The 21,931-nt window shown below is 32.8% G+C and overlaps 1 protein-coding gene and 1 long non-coding RNA gene across 2 annotated transcripts in view; one reads left to right on the plus strand and one right to left on the minus strand.

The window, feature by feature from the left end:
* The window catches only part of LOC146996107 (uncharacterized), an 80,173-nt gene extending 64,713 nt beyond the window's left edge, over positions 1-15,460 (plus strand). The window contains exon 3 of the long non-coding RNA XR_015041945.1: positions 13,430-15,460. This is a non-coding gene — a long non-coding RNA (uncharacterized LOC146996107). The remainder of the gene's footprint in view (positions 1-13,429) is intronic.
* LOC118189998 (serum amyloid A-5 protein-like) lies at positions 11,412-21,577 on the minus strand. Its single transcript, XM_035360682.2, has 3 exons — positions 21,424-21,577; positions 15,215-15,499; positions 11,412-11,711 (listed from the first exon to the last, which is right to left on the minus strand). Exons 2-3 carry the CDS (start codon positions 15,496-15,498, stop codon positions 11,570-11,572), a joined length of 426 nt encoding a protein of 141 aa, XP_035216573.1. The 5' UTR covers position 15,499; positions 21,424-21,577; the 3' UTR covers positions 11,412-11,569.
* Positions 21,578-21,931: the final 354 nt, after the last annotated feature.

Here is a 21,931-nt window from a genome sequence, read left to right on the forward strand (position 1 = left end):
TAACATGGTTACGTGAGTATTTAACATTTATGCACATATTGTATCGAATGCTACAACGCTTTATTCTTAAAAGATGTATAAATTGGATTGATAAATCAGGCATAATATGCACAACATTAAATAAAGTATACAGCGATTTACACTGAGTGGCCAAAATATTATACGCACCCCTTTTCACTTCCTTGTACGAAGTAAAGGAAATATTGTAATTGCGAAACATTTCGCGGATCCATTTTGACTGGTGTCGAATTCATTTGGACTTTTTTTTTTGCGTGACGTCTGTGCGTACGGACAGAATAAAGGCTTCCCCCCAAAGCGGACTCTAAAGAGGGTTTTGTTATTTTATTTCTTTACATTTTGTTTTTCGTGATATAGAATTAAAGTCTTTAGATACGGAAAAGACTAAGAATCAGTATATGAATGGGAGAAGACGAATGTAAAGTTGTTTAATTAACATAAAATATTTTATATAGTACCCACAGCGACAAAAGTTATATCTGTGTTTCAAAAAAATAAATAAATAAATAAATAAATAAAAATAAAAACTGTAAATTTTTATTTACGTTATGTTCAATGCTTAGGAATAGAATTTATTCCTATGCAAACTTATTCTTAAGTTTATTTAAAAAAATAAATGAAATTTTATCTTTTTATTTATTTTTTTTTTAAATTTTTTTAGGTCACCAATATTTAACATTCGCGTTCCAATAACCTGCGTAAAAAAGTGATGCAGTTGCTATGTAGTGTGTTTCTCCAGTTCCCTGTAAAATATTATCAGGAAATTATTTCCGATAAGCGTCATCAATTAATTATCTTCGAGGACGAATTCCCTCTTCAGAACTCGTGATTGAAGGGCGTTTTCTAACACGCCTGGTGCTTTTTTATGCCCGCGGTAATCTCCTCGATCCAAACATGGCAGTCGTATGAAAATAAGCTTTCTTTCGAGCACAAAATGTTCATTTAATTAATTCCTCCAGGAACTGCATTCTTGTAATAAACAAAATGTTTTAAAGACATTATCTCTGCGAGGTGTACGGTACCGTAACTGAAATTCTTCGAACGTTTCTAAATGTTCTTTGGAGGATTCGAATCAGAGAGAAAAACTTCATAAGCAATTCCAAATGAGAATTGGAATAGTTTTCTTAAATCACAGAATTCATTATTTGTGACAGAAATCAGTTGCTGCTAAGTTAGTAACTAGGAATAGAATTCAGTTTGTACCAAAGAAAATAATTCTTGAAATAAATCACAAAATATTAAAATTTTAAGGAATTTTTTATAGGTTGGCTGAATTTTTATCGTAGGTAACTACCAAATTCAGTTCCTAATTAAACACGAATAAGCAAATATTTAAGAGGTTCAGAAAGAAAGGCAACTCTAAACTTTCCTGGTATACGTTTAAATAAATGAAGTTTTTTTTTTAAATTTTAAATAAAAGTTATTAATTTAGAAGTCAAACAACAAAAATCAGCATTATATTTTCAAATTTTCACAGGACTAGTTTTGATGGTTTTACCGAATCATCATCCTCAGCTGCAAAAGCGCAAATGAACGAGATAAGATAAGACAAGAAAGCCAGTACATGTATGTTTTAGTTCTGGTTTCATCAACGGATGGCGCCAATAGCTTATCTTCTATACAAAGCTTTCTTGTCTTATCTTATCATTATATCTTATCTCGTTCATTTGCGCTTTTGCAGCTGAGGATGATGGTTCGGTAAAACCATAGAAACTAGTCCTGTGAAAATTTGAAAATATAATGCTGATTTTTGTTGTTTGACTTCTAAACTAATATTTGTTCGGCGTGTTATTGTATCTTAAATAAAAGTTAGCTAATGTTACTTCATTAACGTGCTCTTTACTAAAAAGTGCCCTATATAATTTTAATTTAGTGGTTATCAAGATGTTTATCAGGAATTATAGCAATAGCTAATGAGACAAGATTTTGGCGAGTAGCGAAGAAAAAATGTAAAATTTAACATTTTTATCTTCAGCGCTCCGAGACTGTGTATCGAAAATTCTACTAAAGAAATGTTGTTTTTAAATATTTTGTGATACTGCTGTTGATTGAATTTTATATGGTTTAAGTGTGAAGATCATGATATTTAATAAATAAAGGTAATACACAAAACGTTAGAAAAACGCCCTTTTGAACGTAATATAAAATCTGAAAACTTTCAGATTTTCCTTTTTACTTTCTTTTTTGATCACTTTTCCTGTCTATTGTAAAACAGCAATTCATAACTTCCAGACTTGGCTCCGCAAGGGAGAGTGACACATCCCTTGAATCTAAACCCTTTCTCGTGTCCGCATATTTAGAAATTCCTGAAATATTATACTATAATGCTAAATTTAACTTTTAATTATTTTTATTTATTTTTTCGCAATGCATTCTTAATATTATTTGTGTGCAGATGAAATATCTAGCATTTTTAACAGTTCGATATGAGCAATAGACGGTGATAATATAAGTTCTGCTTTTAGTTTTTTCAAATTTACATCTTTTATTTGCATAGCGCCACGCCATTTTCAAAATAGTAAAAATAATTCCTCATTGGGGGTTCTTGCCCCCTCCCCGGAGAATAAAATAGAATCAATAGAATCATTTCTCTGTTGCATTGGTTTCGTAAGGCTTAAATTTTGCCAATGTTTCACATACATTTCACAACAAGGAAGCTGAATGCTGTTAAGAAAGTCAAAATTGTTGTTTGATAGCATCTTGTATTACTTTATCCGAAGCAATCTCTCATTCTTACTTTCAACAAGGTTTTCATAATTTACAAGAGTTTCATCAACACATTACCAAAGAGTGTTTATCTTCTTCTTCCGCAATTTTAAGAAACAAAAAGGAGGGGGGAGAACTACATTGAAAATGAAAGATACATTTCCTAAAAATAATAATTATTTTCCTAAAAATAATTCCTAAAAATAATAACGGACAACCTTCTTAAAATAAATATGACATTCGAAAAATATATATTTAGATATTTTGAGCTGAAAATAAATCATCATAGTAGGTTTATATCATCTCAAATTTCAAATTAGCGAAGCTGCCGTTTTAAAGGCTTCATACTGGAGTGTTGTGGTGCTGCCATCTACCGACGACAATTGCGTTATAATTTATTTGAAAATTATTGCATAAAGTACGAATTGACGCTGCTATCTCTATTGGCAATACACACTTACAGAATTCGTATAAATAAATTTCATCATTAGCAGAAAAAAAAATTATTTTAATTATTTCTTCGTAAAGATTTTTTTAATTATAAAGAATCAAACAAATCCTTTTTTTCCTTTAATAAATTGTTATTTATTTTTCTCATTGCTGTAAATATGAAATTTATAGACCTAAAATACATCTTTTACATTTTTCCCATAATAAATATAATAAAAACGAACCTTTTAAATTTGAAGACACGTTTAAAAGCAGTGGCTGCATATTTGATAAATTGCACCTAAGAATAGATAAAAACTGGAATTAATATTTATCTGAAACATGGTACTTGTTTTCGCAGTTATTGTATATTGTTTGAAAATATGTCGTTACTAAAATTTTAAATTCTGACTGAAACTTGTTTTCAGTATTTCATGTACATGAGCTGAAAATTAATAATATAATCAAATAGAAAAAATATATATATATATTAATTGTCTAGGACTGTGAAAGATCTGAATATGAAATTTTCCTTACTTCTCCTCTATATTTTTCAGTCGCACTGAAAAAGTTATAAAACTCCTAACATAACTACCTAACAAGGGAAAGTACCGGAAAAGTTTAGCAAACATTCACTTTTTGCATGGTATTTCGTTTAGTCAAATTTACTTAATTCAGCAAATTTTGGAAAAGAAAGTTTTTACCGGAGATTTTTTTCCCGTCCTTCTTATAACAGTTATTTTATCCCATATGATAGAAAAGGTTTCTTAATGTAATCACAGGCATAAAAATATCAATTTTGGTAGATTTTGAGGATTGAGGTGGTGTTTCAAAAAAGTTTTAGTACATTCCCACAACGGAACAGAAATATTCCATCTGAGATTTATTTCCAATAACCTTTAAATACGTAATACAATTTTAGAAATTGGAAATTTTATGGCTTTATATGTTTTTGCTTTAATTTTCTTTTCTTTAATGTGTATCAATTTGTAAGGAATTATTGCTTTCATCCGTGCGTGCTTTCGTGGTGTAATTGGTTCGCACCCACATCCAACAAGCATTATACGATAATAACCGTCAACAAATATGACCGGCCGCACATGGTACGCTTGTCTAGGTGCTTCTTCAACAGCCCTGGTCAGCATGTTTGCCAGATATCAGATCGTATACATCGCATCTATCGAATTTTATCCCATTCCGTTAACTCCTTCCTGGTGCGTCATTTTCTATGTTATAAAGTGTATGTTAGGAATATGGATGACTATAAAAATATCTCTGAAGTTTTAAGTAATATTAATAATAACATTAATAATGTTTAATGAGCAAGAACTTCTTTTAGACAAACTACTTCAAACTTTTCTAGTATAAGCTACTCAAAAGAGAAATATTTCCTATTCAACTTTTTACTAACGCTTTATGTTCTGCAGAAGTTAAAAATGAAATTATCCAGTTTTTATCTAAGACTGAACTTTGTCTGGTTTAAAATCCAAATTTTACTGATTTTTATTTTAAATGAAACGCATAAATTGTAAGTTGTTTTGAGAAAACATCAAAGGAGAGTATAATAAAATTTAATTTCAATCCCTTCTTAATTTGGTAATCGCAATAAGTAACCTGAAAGTTTAGATTATAAAACTGTGTGAGAAATTTGATCTTAAACATATGCGCTAAAACTTGCTATCAGAGTTATTTTAATTAAAATGTTCAATTTCGATACTTGTATTTTTAAAACAAATAACAACCCACTAGAGCATAGAAGATAAAAATATTTTCAGTGTCAACGTATTTCCTTTATATCGCTTTGTTAGTTTGTTGACCGAATATCTTACGGTTTGCGGACGCATTTTTTTAAAAATCGCTGAGTTTTCAGATTGAATTTCAAACATAAATATCTGACGCTTTACCGAGCGGCAACAGTTGCTATTAAACTGCGGCGTTTGTTGATCAGAATCACATTAAATTTACACAAATTCTGAAGTAGACGAAAAGGAGTTGAAAATTCAGAATTCGGGCTACAAGATGAATATTTTCGGGTGGAGACAGCCGTTTTTCCGTAATGCGAGTAAAATGCATGTATAGATACAAAGATATTCCCCACTATTTAACCACGGGCATTATCTGCAAGACGGCAAAAAATTTAAAACACTATCTTTTCAAAATATCAATTTAAGGCACTATGTACTCGACTGCAAAAAAGAATCAGTAGTTTGAAAGACGATCCGTATACAGGAACTTTTCAGCTTTTGAGTGCAATCAGAACGGGCTTATCTTTCCGTTTCCCAAAGGCTATTCAATCATCGCTTTATTTAAATAAAGAAAAGAATTTGTTTGGGAAACAACGAAGGTAAGCCACATTTGTAACAAACTCGGTATACATCCTTTGTCCACTTAACTTACTTTTACTCCATTTCCATTGTTTTAAAGCTCCAAAATATACGAAAAATAAATAACCTTTCGTTTATTTTATTTTAACTTTCAATTAGGTCACATTATCTTCTGAAAAGGAAGTACTGGCATGCGATCAAAGTACACCTTCGCAGTGAAATTATTTTATCACCTTGCAAAAGTGATAAAAATACCTTCTTGATAAATATGGTTGTTCGATTAAGCAAACTATAATTAATCGCATAATAATTAAGCTAAATATATTTTCATTTTATTATACATCGCATGGAAAATTTTTATAACTTTCAGCATCCGGTTTAATAATAACCAGTTTAAAACGAATAAAAATACGACCAAAAAATATAAATAATCTGAAAGCTTTCAGATTTTATATTAAGCCCAAAAGGAGATTTTTTTTCACGGGTGGTTCAAAACTAGATTTGAAAAGTGATACAGACATTCAAAGTCATTCGACGCAAAATAACGTATAATGAACCAACTCAAAATGTCGAAACAAAATTAATAGCCCTTCTGGGCTAACGCCGTTTGCACTAAGGAAAAAAAAAAAAAAAAAAAAAAAAAAAAAAAAAAAAAAAAACTGAAAAAGCTTCAGCTTTTAACGGTTTTCTAGAAGGGCCTGTTAGTTTTTGTGTGCTCTTGCTGAACTCGCAGTCTGCTCTGCATTTCCTCCTGCAAACCCCCCCCCTTTCCCCTTTTTAGCTTTATAATTACGCATCGTTTTCTTCTTGCCACTTACGTCATGTACCGTTCAACAGCAAAATCACAGAAGTATTTAGTGTTGGTGTTGGAATATATTTCTCTTGTTTTCAGTCTTTTCTCAGTTCTTCATATCAATGTTCAGTTCTCTTAGTAAACTGGCAAAACTTCTTTTTGTCTCTTTTATTAATGACGTTTTGTGTATTAACTTTATGAATTAAATGCCACTTTCTTCGCATTTACGCCACATAAAATTCAATTTAAAAATTTCATTCAATTCAAAAATCACAAAATATCTAAAAACATCCTATTTTGAAAAGAATTTTCATGGACGGTCTTGTGAGCTGGAGACATTCCGTACAGTGTTGTCACTGCTCACTGTCAAATCGCGCAGGTTGTTAATCGAAAATTCATTAAAGTTTTACAACATATTAAAAAATAATAAAAAATATGTAATTTCATTCTACGAAAATATTGAATATTTTTAATTAAATAAATCCTGAATTAAATGCATTTTTAGTTCAAAGGGGCAATTTGCCCAGAACGACTATTAATTTCGTTGTTTCACTTTTCGAACTGTTGCCACCAAATATTATCGCTTCGCATTATATTTAAAAAAATTAAATAATGAAGAATCTGCATGTATGTATGTATGTTTCTCGCACTGTGATAAAACAACGGTAGACTAGAAGAGAAACATGCTAATGTGACAATCAAAATCGTAAAAACAACCTTGTATTTAGCGTAAGTATATTGAAACATTCAATCGATTTCGAGGGCAGCTAAAGGTCCCTCCTCATCAGGAGAAAGAAATACCATGAAAGAAGAAAAATAAAGTCTCAGAAACACGTGGTACTTATCAGCACTGCACGTGGTTATAACCGGATTTTTAATCAGAGTTACACTGGCCGCCTACTTTTACTGAGCCAGGCTATCTGATTAAAAATTCGTTCAGTGGTTACTTTCCAATATTCTAGGTTCAGATTTTGAATGTGAAGGTGCAGTTGCCCCTCGCTCCCTATTTTTAACTTCGCTAATTTTCTTGTCCTTTTGTTACATGTCAGATAGCCTGGCTCAGTAAAAGTAGGTGGCCAGTGTAACTCTGATTAAAAATCCGGTTATAACCACGTGCAGTGCTGATCAGGACCACGTGTTTCTGAGACTTTATTTTTCTTCTTTCATGGTATTTCTTTCTCCTGATGAGGAGGGACCTTTAGCTGCCCTCGAAATCGATTGAGTGTTTCAATATACTTACGCTAAATACAAGGTTGTTTTTACGATTTTGAATCAAAAATTTTTATTTTTGATTATCAGGAGTGCTGATAAGGACCACGTGTTTCTGAGACTTTATTTTTCTTCTTTCATGGTATTTCTTTCTCCTGATGAGGAGGGACCTTTAGCTGTTTTTACGTTTCTACTGTAAAACAACGGTAGCCTAGAGTCATCAAAATTTAAATAACGCAATCTTCCATAGAATACGGACATGTGGAAGCCCTAATTTGAATTTTAAATTTGTTTTATTATCGATTTCATATTTTGTAACACTTTAACAAATTTTTGATTAACAAACTACATGATTTCAAAGCGAGCAATGGCAACACTGTCCGAAAAAAAAAACATATTTTTATCTCCAGCGCGCGAGACTCTGTATCGGAAATTCTAAAGATAGACTCATTTTAAAATTATTTTGCTATATTGCTGTTGAACTGAATTTTATGGTTTCAGTACGCAGAACATGATATTTAATAAATAAGGGTAACACACGAAACGTAAAACAAAACGCCACTTTCTACGTAATTTAAAATCTGAAACCTTTCAGTTTTTTTTTTTATTATTATTTTATTTATTATTATTATTTAAATCAATCCCATTCTAAAGTAAGAAACGAATATTCTTAAGACAGCATGGGTTGCTTTCAAGTATCTTAGTTTATTAATCCCCAAGAGACAGCTTCAGTTTGTAAAATGAATATCTCAGATGTTATCGAATGGCAGCTGACTCGAATGAAAAGTGACATAACGCATTTATACTGATTCAGCGCAAAATTCCATTTCAAATCTAAATAGCCCTTTAAGACTAATAGTTATTTTAACAAATGTTTTTGATTAGATAAAAGTTTCAGTAGATATTCCTACATTCCTGTATATTGCCTACGAAAAAATTCAATCCTTGAATTCAATCTTGAAATTCAATCCAACAGCAATATCGCAAAAAAAAAATGTTTAAAAATAGCATATCTTCAGAATTTCCGACAGACAATCTCGCACGCTAGAGATTTTTTTTTTTTTTTTTTTTTTTTTTTTTTACAGTGTTGCTACTGCTCGCTTTAAATCATCGAATTTTTTAATTAAAAATTTGACAGAATATGAAATAGGTAATAAAGGAAATTTGAAATTCATAATTTGGGCTTCCAGGTGCCCATGTTCGGGTGGAGGATTAAGTTACTCAAAATTTGAGGGCTCTATGTACCGTTATTTTTTGGCAAAACGAGAAAAATACATAAATTCATGGAGATTTTTCCTTATTTAATTTCTTTAAATATAATGCAGGGCGATAATATTTGGTGGCAACAATTTAAAAAGTGATTCGCCGTCTGTAGACATGCATTCAGACATTCAAACTTCCATTCAGTGAAGAGTAAGATATTTAACTTTCGAATTAATCTGAGTATTAATGAATAACAAACTAAGCGATGTAAATGCTCTAAATGCAGTTTGTAAGAATACCTTTTCTACTTTTTAATCTGATTGATTGAAATAAACATGCATTTAAATTATGACGTATCCTAAAGAGAAATATTAAATTCTTTTATGAAATAACATTAGCTGGACTCATTAGAAAGCATTTTATATATATATATATATTTTTTCAAATCATTATTACTCTAAGCAGCTAGTCATGTAAATGGTTCATTCCTTTATTTACTTTTAATACAATTTTATTGCAAATTTTAAAATTATTTTGAGCATAACTATTTATATCCGCTTCGAGGGGGAAAACGAAATAGTATTTAACTTCATATCACCTTTTTTTAACTAATTTATAGCTTTCAAATTAAGTGGAGTCTAACACACTCATTTTCTTTTCCATTATTTCTCTCAAAATTCTTGTGCCTTTCTACTTCCCTGTACAAAGCAAAGGAATTGCGAAAAATTTGATTATCAGATTTCAGAGGAAATATCCATTCTGACCGTTCCCAAATTCATTTTAACTACTTTTTTGCACGACATCTGTACTGTGCGGATGGAATAAAGGATTCTTTTTTAGCAAACGAAGTGTAAAATGGATTCAAAATGGATTTTTTCTTACGTCTGTACGCACGTACGTATGTACGTATGTTTCTCACGTAAATCAAAAACGATTTGTCGTAGAACGCTGAAATTTTGTACGTGAAATTTTGTACTACAACATCTAGTTGTGCATCTCCCCTTTTTTTATTGCAATCGGCAATACCAACATATAGACGTGCTTGACCCCTTACACTGTTTAAAAGTCCTTACTCGGTCTTCATTTTCGCAGTCGTTGGTAGTAGTCTTATACTTTCAAGTATACAAGTGTTTTGAATGGCAAAAATATTCCTGTTTGGGTAATGTCAAATTTTAAAAGAAAATTAATTTTGCACAAATAAAGAAATCTAATTTTGAATGCGATCTACCAATTCATGTACATATACTTAGTAAAATTTTGTACTCCTGATGATAAATGAAAAGTGCAAGAACTTTGACTCCCGTACGAGAAAAACTCAGCGGGATATTAATTAAAAGTCTAACAAAAATCTGAAAGCTTTCAAATTTTACATTACGCCCAAAGGGGTGTTTTTAAAGTTTTCTGTGTTACATTTATTTATTAAATATCATGTCATTCGCCCTCAAATCACAAAATTCAATTCAGGATCAATATCGCAAAATAATTTTAAAATGAGCATATGTTTAGAATTTCCGATACACAGTCTCGCACACTGGTGATAAAAATTATTTTTTCCCCGTACAATATTGCCATTGCTCACTTTGAAATCGTTTAGTTTGTTAATCAAACATTCTTTAAAGTGTTACAAAATGTGAAATCGATAATAAAACAAATTTCTAATTCCAAAGTAGGGCTTCCATGAAAAAAAAAAAAAAAAGGATTGATAAAAGGCACATATTCCGTGAGAGATAGCGTTATTTAAAATTTGATGGCTCTATGCACCGTTCTTTTATCACAATGCGAGAAACATGCATACATTTACGCAGATTCTTCATATTTCATATCTTTAAATATAACACAGGGCGATAATATTTGGGGGCTGCAATTTAAAAAGTGATACCCGTTTATAGTGATTCAACGCAAAATGCCAAAAGGAAAAGTACTTTGACTCGCGTGCGAGAAAACCTGAGCGGGATATTTTATTTCAACATTTGCCGTTTTTGATGTCATTTTCAACTTGTTTGAAGGGTTAATTAACTTAGAGTAATTCGAGGAAAAAATTTTAAGTGAAGGGCAGCAAAAAATGCGATAATTTAATTGGCAATACAAGTAAGTCACGTGGTTTCCACATTAGATTTTTTAGGAGAAGTGAGTTTCATGCAATCACCTGTCCAAATATTATCTAAATTTTTATATCTCTTCAATGGAAAAAAACCAAAATTTTCTATGTTTAACTGTGACAATATTTTTAAACAACCTTGAAATCCATCATTATACTGAATAAATGCCTCATATGCAGCTAATTTCTCTGTAAACAGAAACACTTTTGGGATATTGTCCGCCATAACGTACTATTATAGTGTAAGCACACGACCATAACACACTATCATTAACAGTTTTAGTTTCTCGACTCAGACATCTTTGTAATTATTCTTTTCTCCATGATCCAAAGTATACTCTTGATAATATTCAGTATCCTATTTGGTAAATAACACTATTTTCCTGGAAGGGATAATGAGTAGCACCAGTTTATCATCATCGGAATTATTTTCTTATAAATTAATTGCCGTGAAATTGGCATTTTCTTTGTCTATTCATACTCTTCTTTAAAATTATCTTATTTTAACCCACTCTAAAAAAATTTTAAAGAATTTTTAAAAAAACAAATTTTCCTATCTATACTTTTATTTTCAAAGATAGCATTTCCTCCATCAGTAGCTACGATAATAGAAAAATAAATACTACGCAAGAATAGTGATATTCAAATTTATTTTTACGCATTTGCAAGAAATAAAGCTAGGGAAACAAGAGAAATAATGGTCCAATGTTTCATTCAATTTACATTGAATTTTTATCAATAGCAAGAGAAGTTACAATAGCACAAATATTACTGTAAATTGTCTTTCTCTTAATATTTTGGATTCAGATAATTAGGTCTGTACTTGTTAGGATCTCCACCATTCCTTCCCCATTCATTCGCCTCTTTATCCAGTATGGAATCTGCAGCACGGTTACCGGAAGACTGAAAAGGTAACATCTCACGAACGTCGCTGAAATTTTAAAAGAAGGAGCCAAATTAGTTACTTTTATTTACTTGAAGTAATAACAATTCTACAAAACATTTACGTACTATTTTAAGACAGGATAAATAAAATATCAGCACGGTAGAGTATAGAGTGTGCTTCGTCGATTTAAAGTGTTTATAATAGCTTATTCTTTCCAAGATGATTTTTTTTATTTATTTTTATTTATTGCTCATAGTAGTCACAAGGACGTAGAGGATGGTCATAAAAAACTTCCCCGTTGGATTAACTCCGAGTGGCTTATCCGTTCAACCAATCGAAATGTAATTTCAGTTATTGTTACGTGAAGAAATGAGCTCGAGATTATGATGATTTAAGGAAGCAGAGCTCTCACGGTTACCGTTTCGAAATTTTCGAATGGAAACCTCCGTTGTGTTTCTGCGCAAACTGATCAGCGCATTGAGAAACCATAAATAGGATTGGAAATATACACATATAACAAAAATTGCCAGTGTAAAATATTAGAAAAAGGTCTGTAAACGACCAGCGACAACACAAAAGATGACAAGGGAAAAAATCTTACATTTTAGTTGCAAGTTTTCAAAGTGCAAAACGTTTCAAGATAGTCATCTTCCGAAACTTGAAGGTTTCGTGGCTACCGCGATCGTTCGACTCACTCCGAGGGATTTCTAGCTCTGGGATTTTCTGAAAACTAAGGTACACGCATTAGATTAAAATAAATAAGCATAAACATTACTGTAAATCATTTTTCACTGTTTACGCTGTCCCAGAAGGTAGTGGCGCAAGCCATCTAAGTATGATAGCCAGTTTTGAGCGTTTTCAGTATGCTCCACGCACTTCGTGGTACCCCTAGGGAGTATAGTAACTCTCGGAAATAGCAATATGTAATGTAGACAGAGTTCAATTAAAAAGTCCGCCTCCGTTTTGGGTTGACAAATACAGGACTTTACGGGAAATAAGTCGTACTTATTTTCTCTCAGAGGAGCATTTGATGCGAGTCCACCTCTATAGGTAGTGCTTGATTATTTGCACCCGGAATCTCAACATTCAATAAAATTACCATATTTTTGGTACATTTTTTAGCATGCATGTGCATGGCGCACACATGTTTGAGTACAGCTGTATTCGCACACTTTATATTTGCCATTTCACAGATTAATATTTTTTTTAAATCCCCACGAAAGTAAAAGGGTAAACCTGGGTAGTGCCTAAAGCAGAATGCGAATGATAATTATTAGTAACTACCTAATTAACTGCATATAACTAACCGGAAGAAGAAGTTACCTGTAAGTGTTGAAGAGTTCGAAGAAGAGGCCCGTTTGTTCGATTTGCATTTTCCGTCTGGATGATGACAGCATTTTCAGTTTGCATAAGTTCCGACTTTTTGATGTTTAAAGTTCTTTGTTCCATTTGACCAAGATATCCCTCACGAAAACGCGCTCGTAGATCTTGACAAATTTTCTGAATATATACTAAAAAAATTTAGAGATGGAAAACATTTTCCCATATTTCTCCTAAAATATCAGACAAAACATAAAGAGTTAATGGTCATATAATATCACTGTGACGCTGGTGTCACTTACATGAGTTCATGTGTTCTTGTGTGCGTCGCTACGCCAGCAGGAAGTATAAAAGTCCGCTTTCAGCTCATTCAGCTCTGGAACACACCAGTGATTTTTATGATCTTCCTTGAATAATTTTTTTTTTTTTGTTGTTGTTTATAGGTGAAATGAGTACACATCATCGCTTAGACAAAGGTACAAGATGAAGAATCGTGGGTAAACTTGAAGTAGTGCAATCCCAATCTCAGGTTGCAAGAGAACTGGACATAACACCAAATGTCATCTCTAATTTCTGAAATCAGTTTAAAATCAACGGGACGATGTCTAAAAGAAAAGGGCAAGGACGTCCGCAAGAGTCCCAACGACCAATGACGACTGGTATTTGGTAATTTCTGCCAAGTACCAGAGGACGTCTAAAGCCAACAACTGCTTGTGACCTCGCTACTGCCACAGGAACATCAGTTTCAAGAAAGACAGTTGCCAGAAAGCTCCATGAGACAGGACTGTATGCCAGAAAGCCCGCTATTTGCATCTTACTTACTCCCTTCTAGAAAAGAGAGGGTTTACAATGGTGCATACAACACAAACACTGGACACAGCTTCAGTGGGCTAATGTTATCTTCATGAATGAGTCCATATTCAGCCTACAGCCTGATTCTCGGTGATTATTTGTATGGAGGAAACCTTGGACACGATCCATCCCAGCATCATTATGAAAAGGGACCATTATGGTGCTGGAGGAGTTATGGTCTGGGTAGGAATGATGTAAGATATTCGCACATTGCTCTATGTGTTTGTCACTGGTTCCGTGAATGCCCAACAGGTAGAGGCAGGAGATTCAACAACCGCATGTGCGACTTTTCAGGGAAGCTGTTAGCCTTGAGTTCATTTTATGGAGAACAATGCCCAACCACATAGGACCCGTGTTGGTTGATGACTACCTGGAAACAAGAATATTCGACAAATGGATTGTCCAGCCAAATCTCCTGATCCTAATTCTATTGAACATGTTTGGGATGCTCCTCAGAGGACTACTACAATAACCCAACTCCCACCCAGAATCATTCAGGAGCTAAAAATTGCTCTGGTGGAGGAGTGAGTGCGAATTCCATAGGCACTCTTATTAACAGCATGGCTACATTTTATGCATTCTGTCTGTCTGCCAGAGGTGACCATACACCACACTAGCCATATTTTTACTGCCCGAGGTGACCATAGACCACACTGGCCATATTTTTACTTCCCTCTTTAAACCTCAAATTTGGACAACATTGGCCTCTTGGCTATAACTCCATGCTAATCAACGGCGTTTTCATTGTTGTTTTGTACTCATGATTATCATACAATAAGCTATATCCATACCTAGTTTCATTTATTTCTGTCCTGTATTTCTCGAGATATTTGAGAAAGGTATATTTGTCCACCAGATTTTTAATTCTTATTAAAATGTAATTTATTTTTTTTTTAATTTATGATTGATGGAGTTTATTATGTTGTCACATTCACAAAATATTGTCGATATTTTCTCGTAAATGACGGATGCAATTCCTAAAACTTTTCTTAAAATTCATTTCAAGATTCCAATCAGTCTTTCCTAAAAGCCACCATACCATAGCGTAGTGGGAGAGATAAATTTACATTTAATAGAATATAAATTACTCTCAAATTATAAGTTTCCGGAGTGAATACTTTTCAATAGATATTGCGTTCCAATAAAATTGGTTCAGTTATGAATAAAAGTTATCGAGTTTGATCTCATTAACTGCGAGAACAAATTTAGGAGGTAGTTCTGTATTACTTAATCTCCTTTCGTCAACAAATGTGATATCTTGTAGACACACTCATGCGAACAAGTATTAACATACTATGGTATCATTTGCCATAGTGATTGTAGAAGCTGATTTCGTTAAACTCACCAGTTCTAATTATTTCAAATAATAAACTTACCTGATTACTTCCGCTGCCCATTTTCCTCCAGGTCCTCTTTGTGCTGCATTATAGTTTCCCTTTGCATGGAAATATTTGTCTGCTCCTATGGTATTGGCTTCTCTCATCTCCATATAAGCATCAAACATATCTCCAGCCCCTTGCCAAGCTTGCCGAGTTTGTTGAGCATAGCGAACCCCTGTTTGCCAAGCTTTATTAGCAAAGCTTTCTAAGTCTCCTCGACAGCTAGACACGAATGCCATGAAACATACAAGTATGCAAAGCAAAGCCTTAACTGAAGACATCCTGAAATGTATGATCACAGAACTTATTACAATTTATACGTAATATATTTATATATAATTCTCCAGGTGTATATTTATTTATAAAAAGTATATTTATTTATAAAAAACCTAAAACTTATTTATTTATAAAAAAAATTATAAAAAGTATAACCTGTAAGTCATTCCAGTCTAGATATTACTTGCTTCCATTCAAGTCTAATGAAAATGCTCAAGATTTTTTTAATTACTTAATGCGTACTTTAATTAAGTTTTTTCACCTAAGTTTTATACTTTCACTAAAGTTTAAAATACTTTTCATTATGTGATATGTGTTTAAAATAAAATTTGATTTATTTTTTCACTGAAGTGTTTTAATTAATAACTTCTCGGCCTCAATTCTTAAAACAAAATAGAATTCTCTTTTTTTTTTTTTTTTTTTTTTTTTTTTTTTTTTTTAAGTACAAGTTCTAATTGAATTATTTTCCCTTGCTTCGGAGAAGGGCCAGAATTTTCGAGTGAACTATTCTAATTAAAATACTTTCAAATGGTTCATCTGCTAATTCTGGATACAGGAAAGCAAGGATTTTTGTAGAAGAGATGTTTCAATTGATTTCATTGTTCCTTTCCCCAGATGAAGCGGCGTTGAAGTTGATTGAATTACTCTTCTGTTATGCTCTTTTTCTCTTTAAAGATTTTTTTTTTTCTTTTTTTTTTTTTTTTTTTTTTTTTTTTTTTTTTTTTTGAATTGGGGAATTGATTGTTTAAAAGTTTTAGTTTTTATATTTGTTAAACTCTTTATTGCATATATTAGATTATTTGAAATTTATTAATTATGAATTTCGAAATTTTCGTCTTTGTGAAACATTTTTTCTAAATTTCGTACTTTTATGTCTTTATAAAAATAAATTACTTCAACTCCCCAGGTGTTCCAATATGTATCGTTGGTGAAACGTGTACGTCTCAATACCATTACACAGGTACACATAAATAAGTGCATCTATAAAATATGTTCAAACTCTTAAGATAAGGTATATTCGAAAAATTTATTAGGTAAAAATGTTATGTTCTTAAAGTAATGGTACTCTGAATTGATGGTGCTGGACAAAAAGAAAGCAAATCCTGCTCACGACACCAATGATAAATCACTGATAGTGATGTGTGAAAAATGTTAAATTTCTAAAAGGAAGAAAAGTGTGATGGTACACTTAATTATTTGGTACAAAACATTACCTGGCTGGTAGCGAAGCACGAAACTATCAGTAAGTGGATTTAAAGTAACAATTAACATTTAAGTCATCACAGAGTTAAAGAAACTTCTAAATAATAATTAAAATAAACCTGAATTACCTTATCAATTTAAATAGTAATCGGATAGATAACAAATAAGCACACCTTTTCGAGAACTACCAAAATGAGAAACATGATTAATTAATGCGTCTGTGTTTTAATTGTGAACAACCTCTGCCAGTAAGGGTTATGATGGCACAATAAAAATAAAACAATGAATCAAGCAAACACTACTTAAATATAACCGACGTTACGATTTTAATTTTAGAAATATATATATGTAATAATAGCTAAGCAAGAGTAATACTCTCCCGGGAGGCAAAAAGAAAAAAAAAATGCATATACCGAATACGTATCAATCAACATTATGTTTTTAACAGGTAAGACAAAAACCTATTGACAACTATTTTTAACAATGGGTATTCTCTGTTGTCACAACGAATCATTTATAAGAACATGTTTAAAGACCTTAAGAACTCCGGTTGAGGTTTCTGAACCACCGGACAATGCAAAAATTATGTATGATTATTGTGCTTACACTTCTTAACGAGCTACTGAACTCATTGCCCTTTTCTACCCAATAAAAAGGGAGAAAACTATTGCACCGATAATTAATTTGCATTCGGAATGAAGAAAAAAAAATTTATAAAAATTAAAGAATTGCTCTAACAGCCACGGTTGCAATCTGCATATACTAAGAGATTTAAATCAAATTTTAATGAAAAAGGTTAAACAAAAACTTGACACTTAAGCTCAGTTTTAACTTGAACTAATTTATTCGTTATTATTATTATTATTATTATTTTTTCAGAAACTGGCATTCGCTAACAAAGTTATTTTACTTAAGTCAACCTTACTAATTTTTACTACTGCCTTAAATGAGACCTAAATTTACCTTTTCAAAAAATTACAATGTAATTACTAGAGAACTATTTTTAATAAGGCCAAACAAAAAGCTTAGCTGTGCAGTTCGCTGGTTTAATCGGTAGCAGCTTTTTCAAATTCCTTAAAAGTAGTAGAATTCCGGAGGACTAATATAAGTTGAAGAAAACGTCGACAATGGCAGATTTCCATATTCGAGTAGACCCGTCATCTAAGCGTCGTTAACGTTCCAGGATGTCTCGTGAACCAAGCGTTCAAGTGTTGCGGGCACCCGGGTATAAACTCTATCCCGGTGGAGCAACAATTATTCTACTCTTCGAATGTTATCGAGCATGATAGCGGTGTTAAAGTCATGACAGTTCAATCCATGTTGTAGACAAAAGTTCGAAATTGAGTACAGAGACGAGTCGCGCAAGTATTCACTCCGAGGAGCAGAAACAAAGTGCGTAGCTGGGGAGAGCCGGTAGGAGACTTGGGTAGGAGAGCGTTACAGGAGTCAGAATGATCTGGGACAAGCGGAGACCCGAAGAGCCGGTGAAGGCGGCATGGCTGTAAATACAGGTTTCGGTCAAACTCAAGGCGGGAATGCCACTGCGTACTCCATTTCACCAAAAGTGTAACGAAGCCAGGGTATGGACGGTCAACTTAGTAAGCTTTTCACTCAACTGGAGCTTTTAATTCATATTGGAAAGATACGTGAACAAGTAGCACTAGTTCTGTTAGTGAGAACTGAGTAGAAGAATTCGTTATAATCATACTGAGAAGAAACTGAACATATTGCGCTAGCTCGTTTAATATGAACTAGGAAGAAGAATTCATTATATTCATATTGTGAAGAAGACGAACATATAGCACTAGATCGTTAAATAAGAACTAGGGAGTTTAACCTCCAATTTTTCTGTAAGACTATTAAGTTAATAAATCTATTTCGACGAAACGGGCAGGCAAGCTCGCTACCAAAACGCCAACGCCATTAATAAGTTAAAAAACTTGGTAAAGAGACTGAGCGCTGCACTCTGGTTTTAACCCATACCGAAACCACATTCCGCAAAATCCCCAAAATCAAGTAGAGAGCCTCTTTCTTGACGCCAAGAATGAAACAGCTCAAAAAAACCTCACCTTTCGGATCAGTAGTTCAAAAAAATTCACACATCCACCCCATTCCGCCGAGGTTGACCCTGAAAAAGCAGCAACCCCGTTTCCCGCGCAATTCACCTTTCCAAAAGAGAGGAAACGGGAGTCACCCTGAGGCAAAGAAACTTAAAAATGTGATAATTATTAGCCATCCAGAAAATTAACAAGAACTGATGAATTTAAACAATTAAATGAGTATAACTCTTAATAAACGCAAATTAATGAAAGTAGGCCCAAACGAAAGGCAAAAATTTTCCGTCCAAGCTGTAAAAATTTCAAATGCAAGCAACAACATTCTGCATTTCCAAATCACTCAGAAATCTAATCTAAAGCCATTGTCTCTCCGGCCGAACTAAGTGACAAAAACTGAAAAACTGACTCCGAACTTTTCCCACGATAAACCGGATCAACATCATGAATATCTAACAATTAATTAGCTGAAACATTGATGGACAAACTAGTGGTAGTAGCATCAGCTTGTGTATTCTTTGAGTTTTGGAAAAACTGAGTAATTTTAAAGTCCTAGCTTATTAAGTCAGAACTGGCTTATAAAGTCTGGCTTATTAAGTGTTACGTCTCACCGTCTTTTTCTTCATTGCATTCTGATACTCAAACAGTTTTTTCTATTTTTCTTCCGACAGCTGGGGAAAAATTAAAACAGAAAAAGTGGAAGTGTAAGAATAAAAGTAGAAAATAACTATTATAAAGAAGAATTGAGTAAAACACTTCAAAGAACAATTGCGTCAGAAAGTCACTGTTTGAAATATTTTACCTTTCTTCTCAAAAGGTGAGTATATCTTAAACGATTGCTTGGAAAATATATGAACTATTAGTTCAATACCAAATAATTCAAAGAGGCGGTGGTAGTCTTTTGTTTATTATAGTATATAAATCAAATTTAAAGTATGTATTTAAGACGTAATGAAAATAACGAAAAATTTTCCTTCTGGCGTATACCTAAAAATCAGAAAATGGCCAATTTTTTATTTCAAAATACCTTGTTTATTTTTACTTCACTTCAAATCTCAAATAGGTATATTTTAAATTCAGTCGTATTCCGTAAATCTGTCAATCCTTTCTTCTCGAAAGATAATAGTTTTTAGTTTAATAAACATGTAAAAAAAAAAAAAAAAATAGAGTAATTATGCCCAAATCGTCGCTTTTTTGAATTAAAAAGCTAACCTAAGTTTAACATAACATAAAAGTGCACTTGCCTTTCTTAATGTAGAACAACAATAACAACAAGCAATCATTAAAAAAAAAAAATCCCAAAAAAGATAAAAATTTGATACAAATAGATACAAATTACTACGATTGCAACAGTAAACACAAAATAAGGACGGAGCAATTTGTTGAACGTGTCTACGGCACCTTACATACGCATCGGCATCCCGTATTTTCGTTCACACATATTTACAAGATCAGCTCAACTTATGTCAAGTACTGCAAAAAGCATTAAATGATAAAAATCACAGCCATATAAATACTATAGATCTTATACATGAACTGCAGTTTTTGCAAACTTTTGGAGAAAATGTAGCATTGCCGGTTGAAACTCTGAGCTGTATCGTTGTCAGCAACATAGCGGTGTGCAGAAAAGAATTTTGGATATATCCCTAGATATCAGCCCTAAAACATTTTTTGTGCTCTGTTCTAGTCACAGTTTGAACCTTGTCATAAACTACGCTGTGAACAGCAATTTATTCAGTGCAAACTTAACAGATATGCATATTAATTTATTTTTAATTTTAAGATAATAAATAGTGTTCAGCAATATGTTTGGTATCCAGCGCGTTTAGTATTATTTCGCTTCGCTTGCAGTGTTTCTTTTTTATAACATGTTATTGTTGTTGACTAATGCTCACTTGTATGACCTATAGTCAACCCAAGCCCACGAAATTCCCCGTAGCAAGAAGCGCAAGATACGCCTGTCGTTGCCAATAACCTTGAGCACCTTATAGTTGACAGTGGGATTTAGCACAGTTAGCCTCCAATTTTGATGGAGAGCACCCTGGGGGGCGGGACGTTTCCGAGCGTCTCCCACCCCTCTTCCCCTACCACCAAACTTTGAAGAGGACTTCTTCATTTAGAGTGCCCCATGTTGCACGGACACATTTACAAACATCCATGTCTTTTCCGGGATTCAAACCCGAGCCGTTCGACTCACGCTGCCACTCTCTTTCCATTCGACACAAGTCAGGCACGGCAGTCAGCACCGCTAACCACTATACCGGTTCGGCGTCTTTTTATAACATAAATTTGTGTATAATTCTTCAATAAATATGTTTGAATGTGGATTTTAACAAAGCACAAAATGCTCGCATATTTAGACAAAAATAAGGACATAAAAAAATATAAAGATAAAGTATATTTTTTTTTGTTTTGTTTTTAATATTATTATGTTACTAAAGCTTCATTTTAAGTATTAACCATAAGCAATGTCCCTTTAGTATCGTCATTACATACAGGCGCTCGCTAGACATCTGCACGACTGCGCCGATTACGCTTAGCGCGGACCTGAAGATAGCTATAGTAGTAACTGACTCATTAGCGAAGAAACAAACACAAAGACGCGCTTCTTTACTTATGTAGACATTCTAGAAATAAATATGTGCATAGCAACAACAAATTGATTAAACTTACTTCTCTGACGATTTCTTTTACCTTTCGAGAACTAGACGAAAATCAAGCGTACAATGATACAAATTTTTATCAATATGCATTTAAATGCACTTTGAACTGATATTTCCAAGATTTAGAGAACAATCAGCTGCAACACTCTTTATCACCAACCTTATAGTTTATTATCATAGCGCTTTCGCTTTCATTTCTCATTGTAGAAATTTAACGCTCATGTGACCTCTTATTCGGAGGTTCGCGTCGACATGAAGCTTCAGATACAGTACTTTCACTTTCATTCCAAACATAAGAAATCTTCTTTGCCACCCGTGACAAAAGGAATAAAAAATATGAAAGAAACAAAATCTATAAATAATTAGAACTACTGTCTAAGTACAAAGCGAAAAAAAAAAAACTAAAAGGTTTCAGATTTTAAATTACGTCCAAAGGAGCCGTTTTTTTTTAACATTTTGTCTGTTACCTTTATTTATTAAATATCACATTCTTCGCACTTAAACCACAAAATTCAGTT

Source organism: Stegodyphus dumicola, chromosome 7 (genome assembly GCF_044657685.1).
Source record: "Stegodyphus dumicola isolate Sdum_Otavi_A_Nest chromosome 7, ASM4465768v1".
Classification (NCBI taxonomy): Eukaryota; Metazoa; Arthropoda; class Arachnida; order Araneae; family Eresidae; genus Stegodyphus; species Stegodyphus dumicola.

Coding starts and splice junctions, on each gene's coding strand:
- LOC118189998 (XM_035360682.2), bottom strand. CDS start 15,498: ATGTCTTCAGTTAAGGCTTTGCTTTGCATACTTGTATGTTTCATGGCA. Junction 11,712..15,214: donor TGGGCAGCGGAAGTAATCAG/GTAAGTTTATTA, acceptor TTAAAATTTCAG/CGACGTTCGTGAGATGTTAC.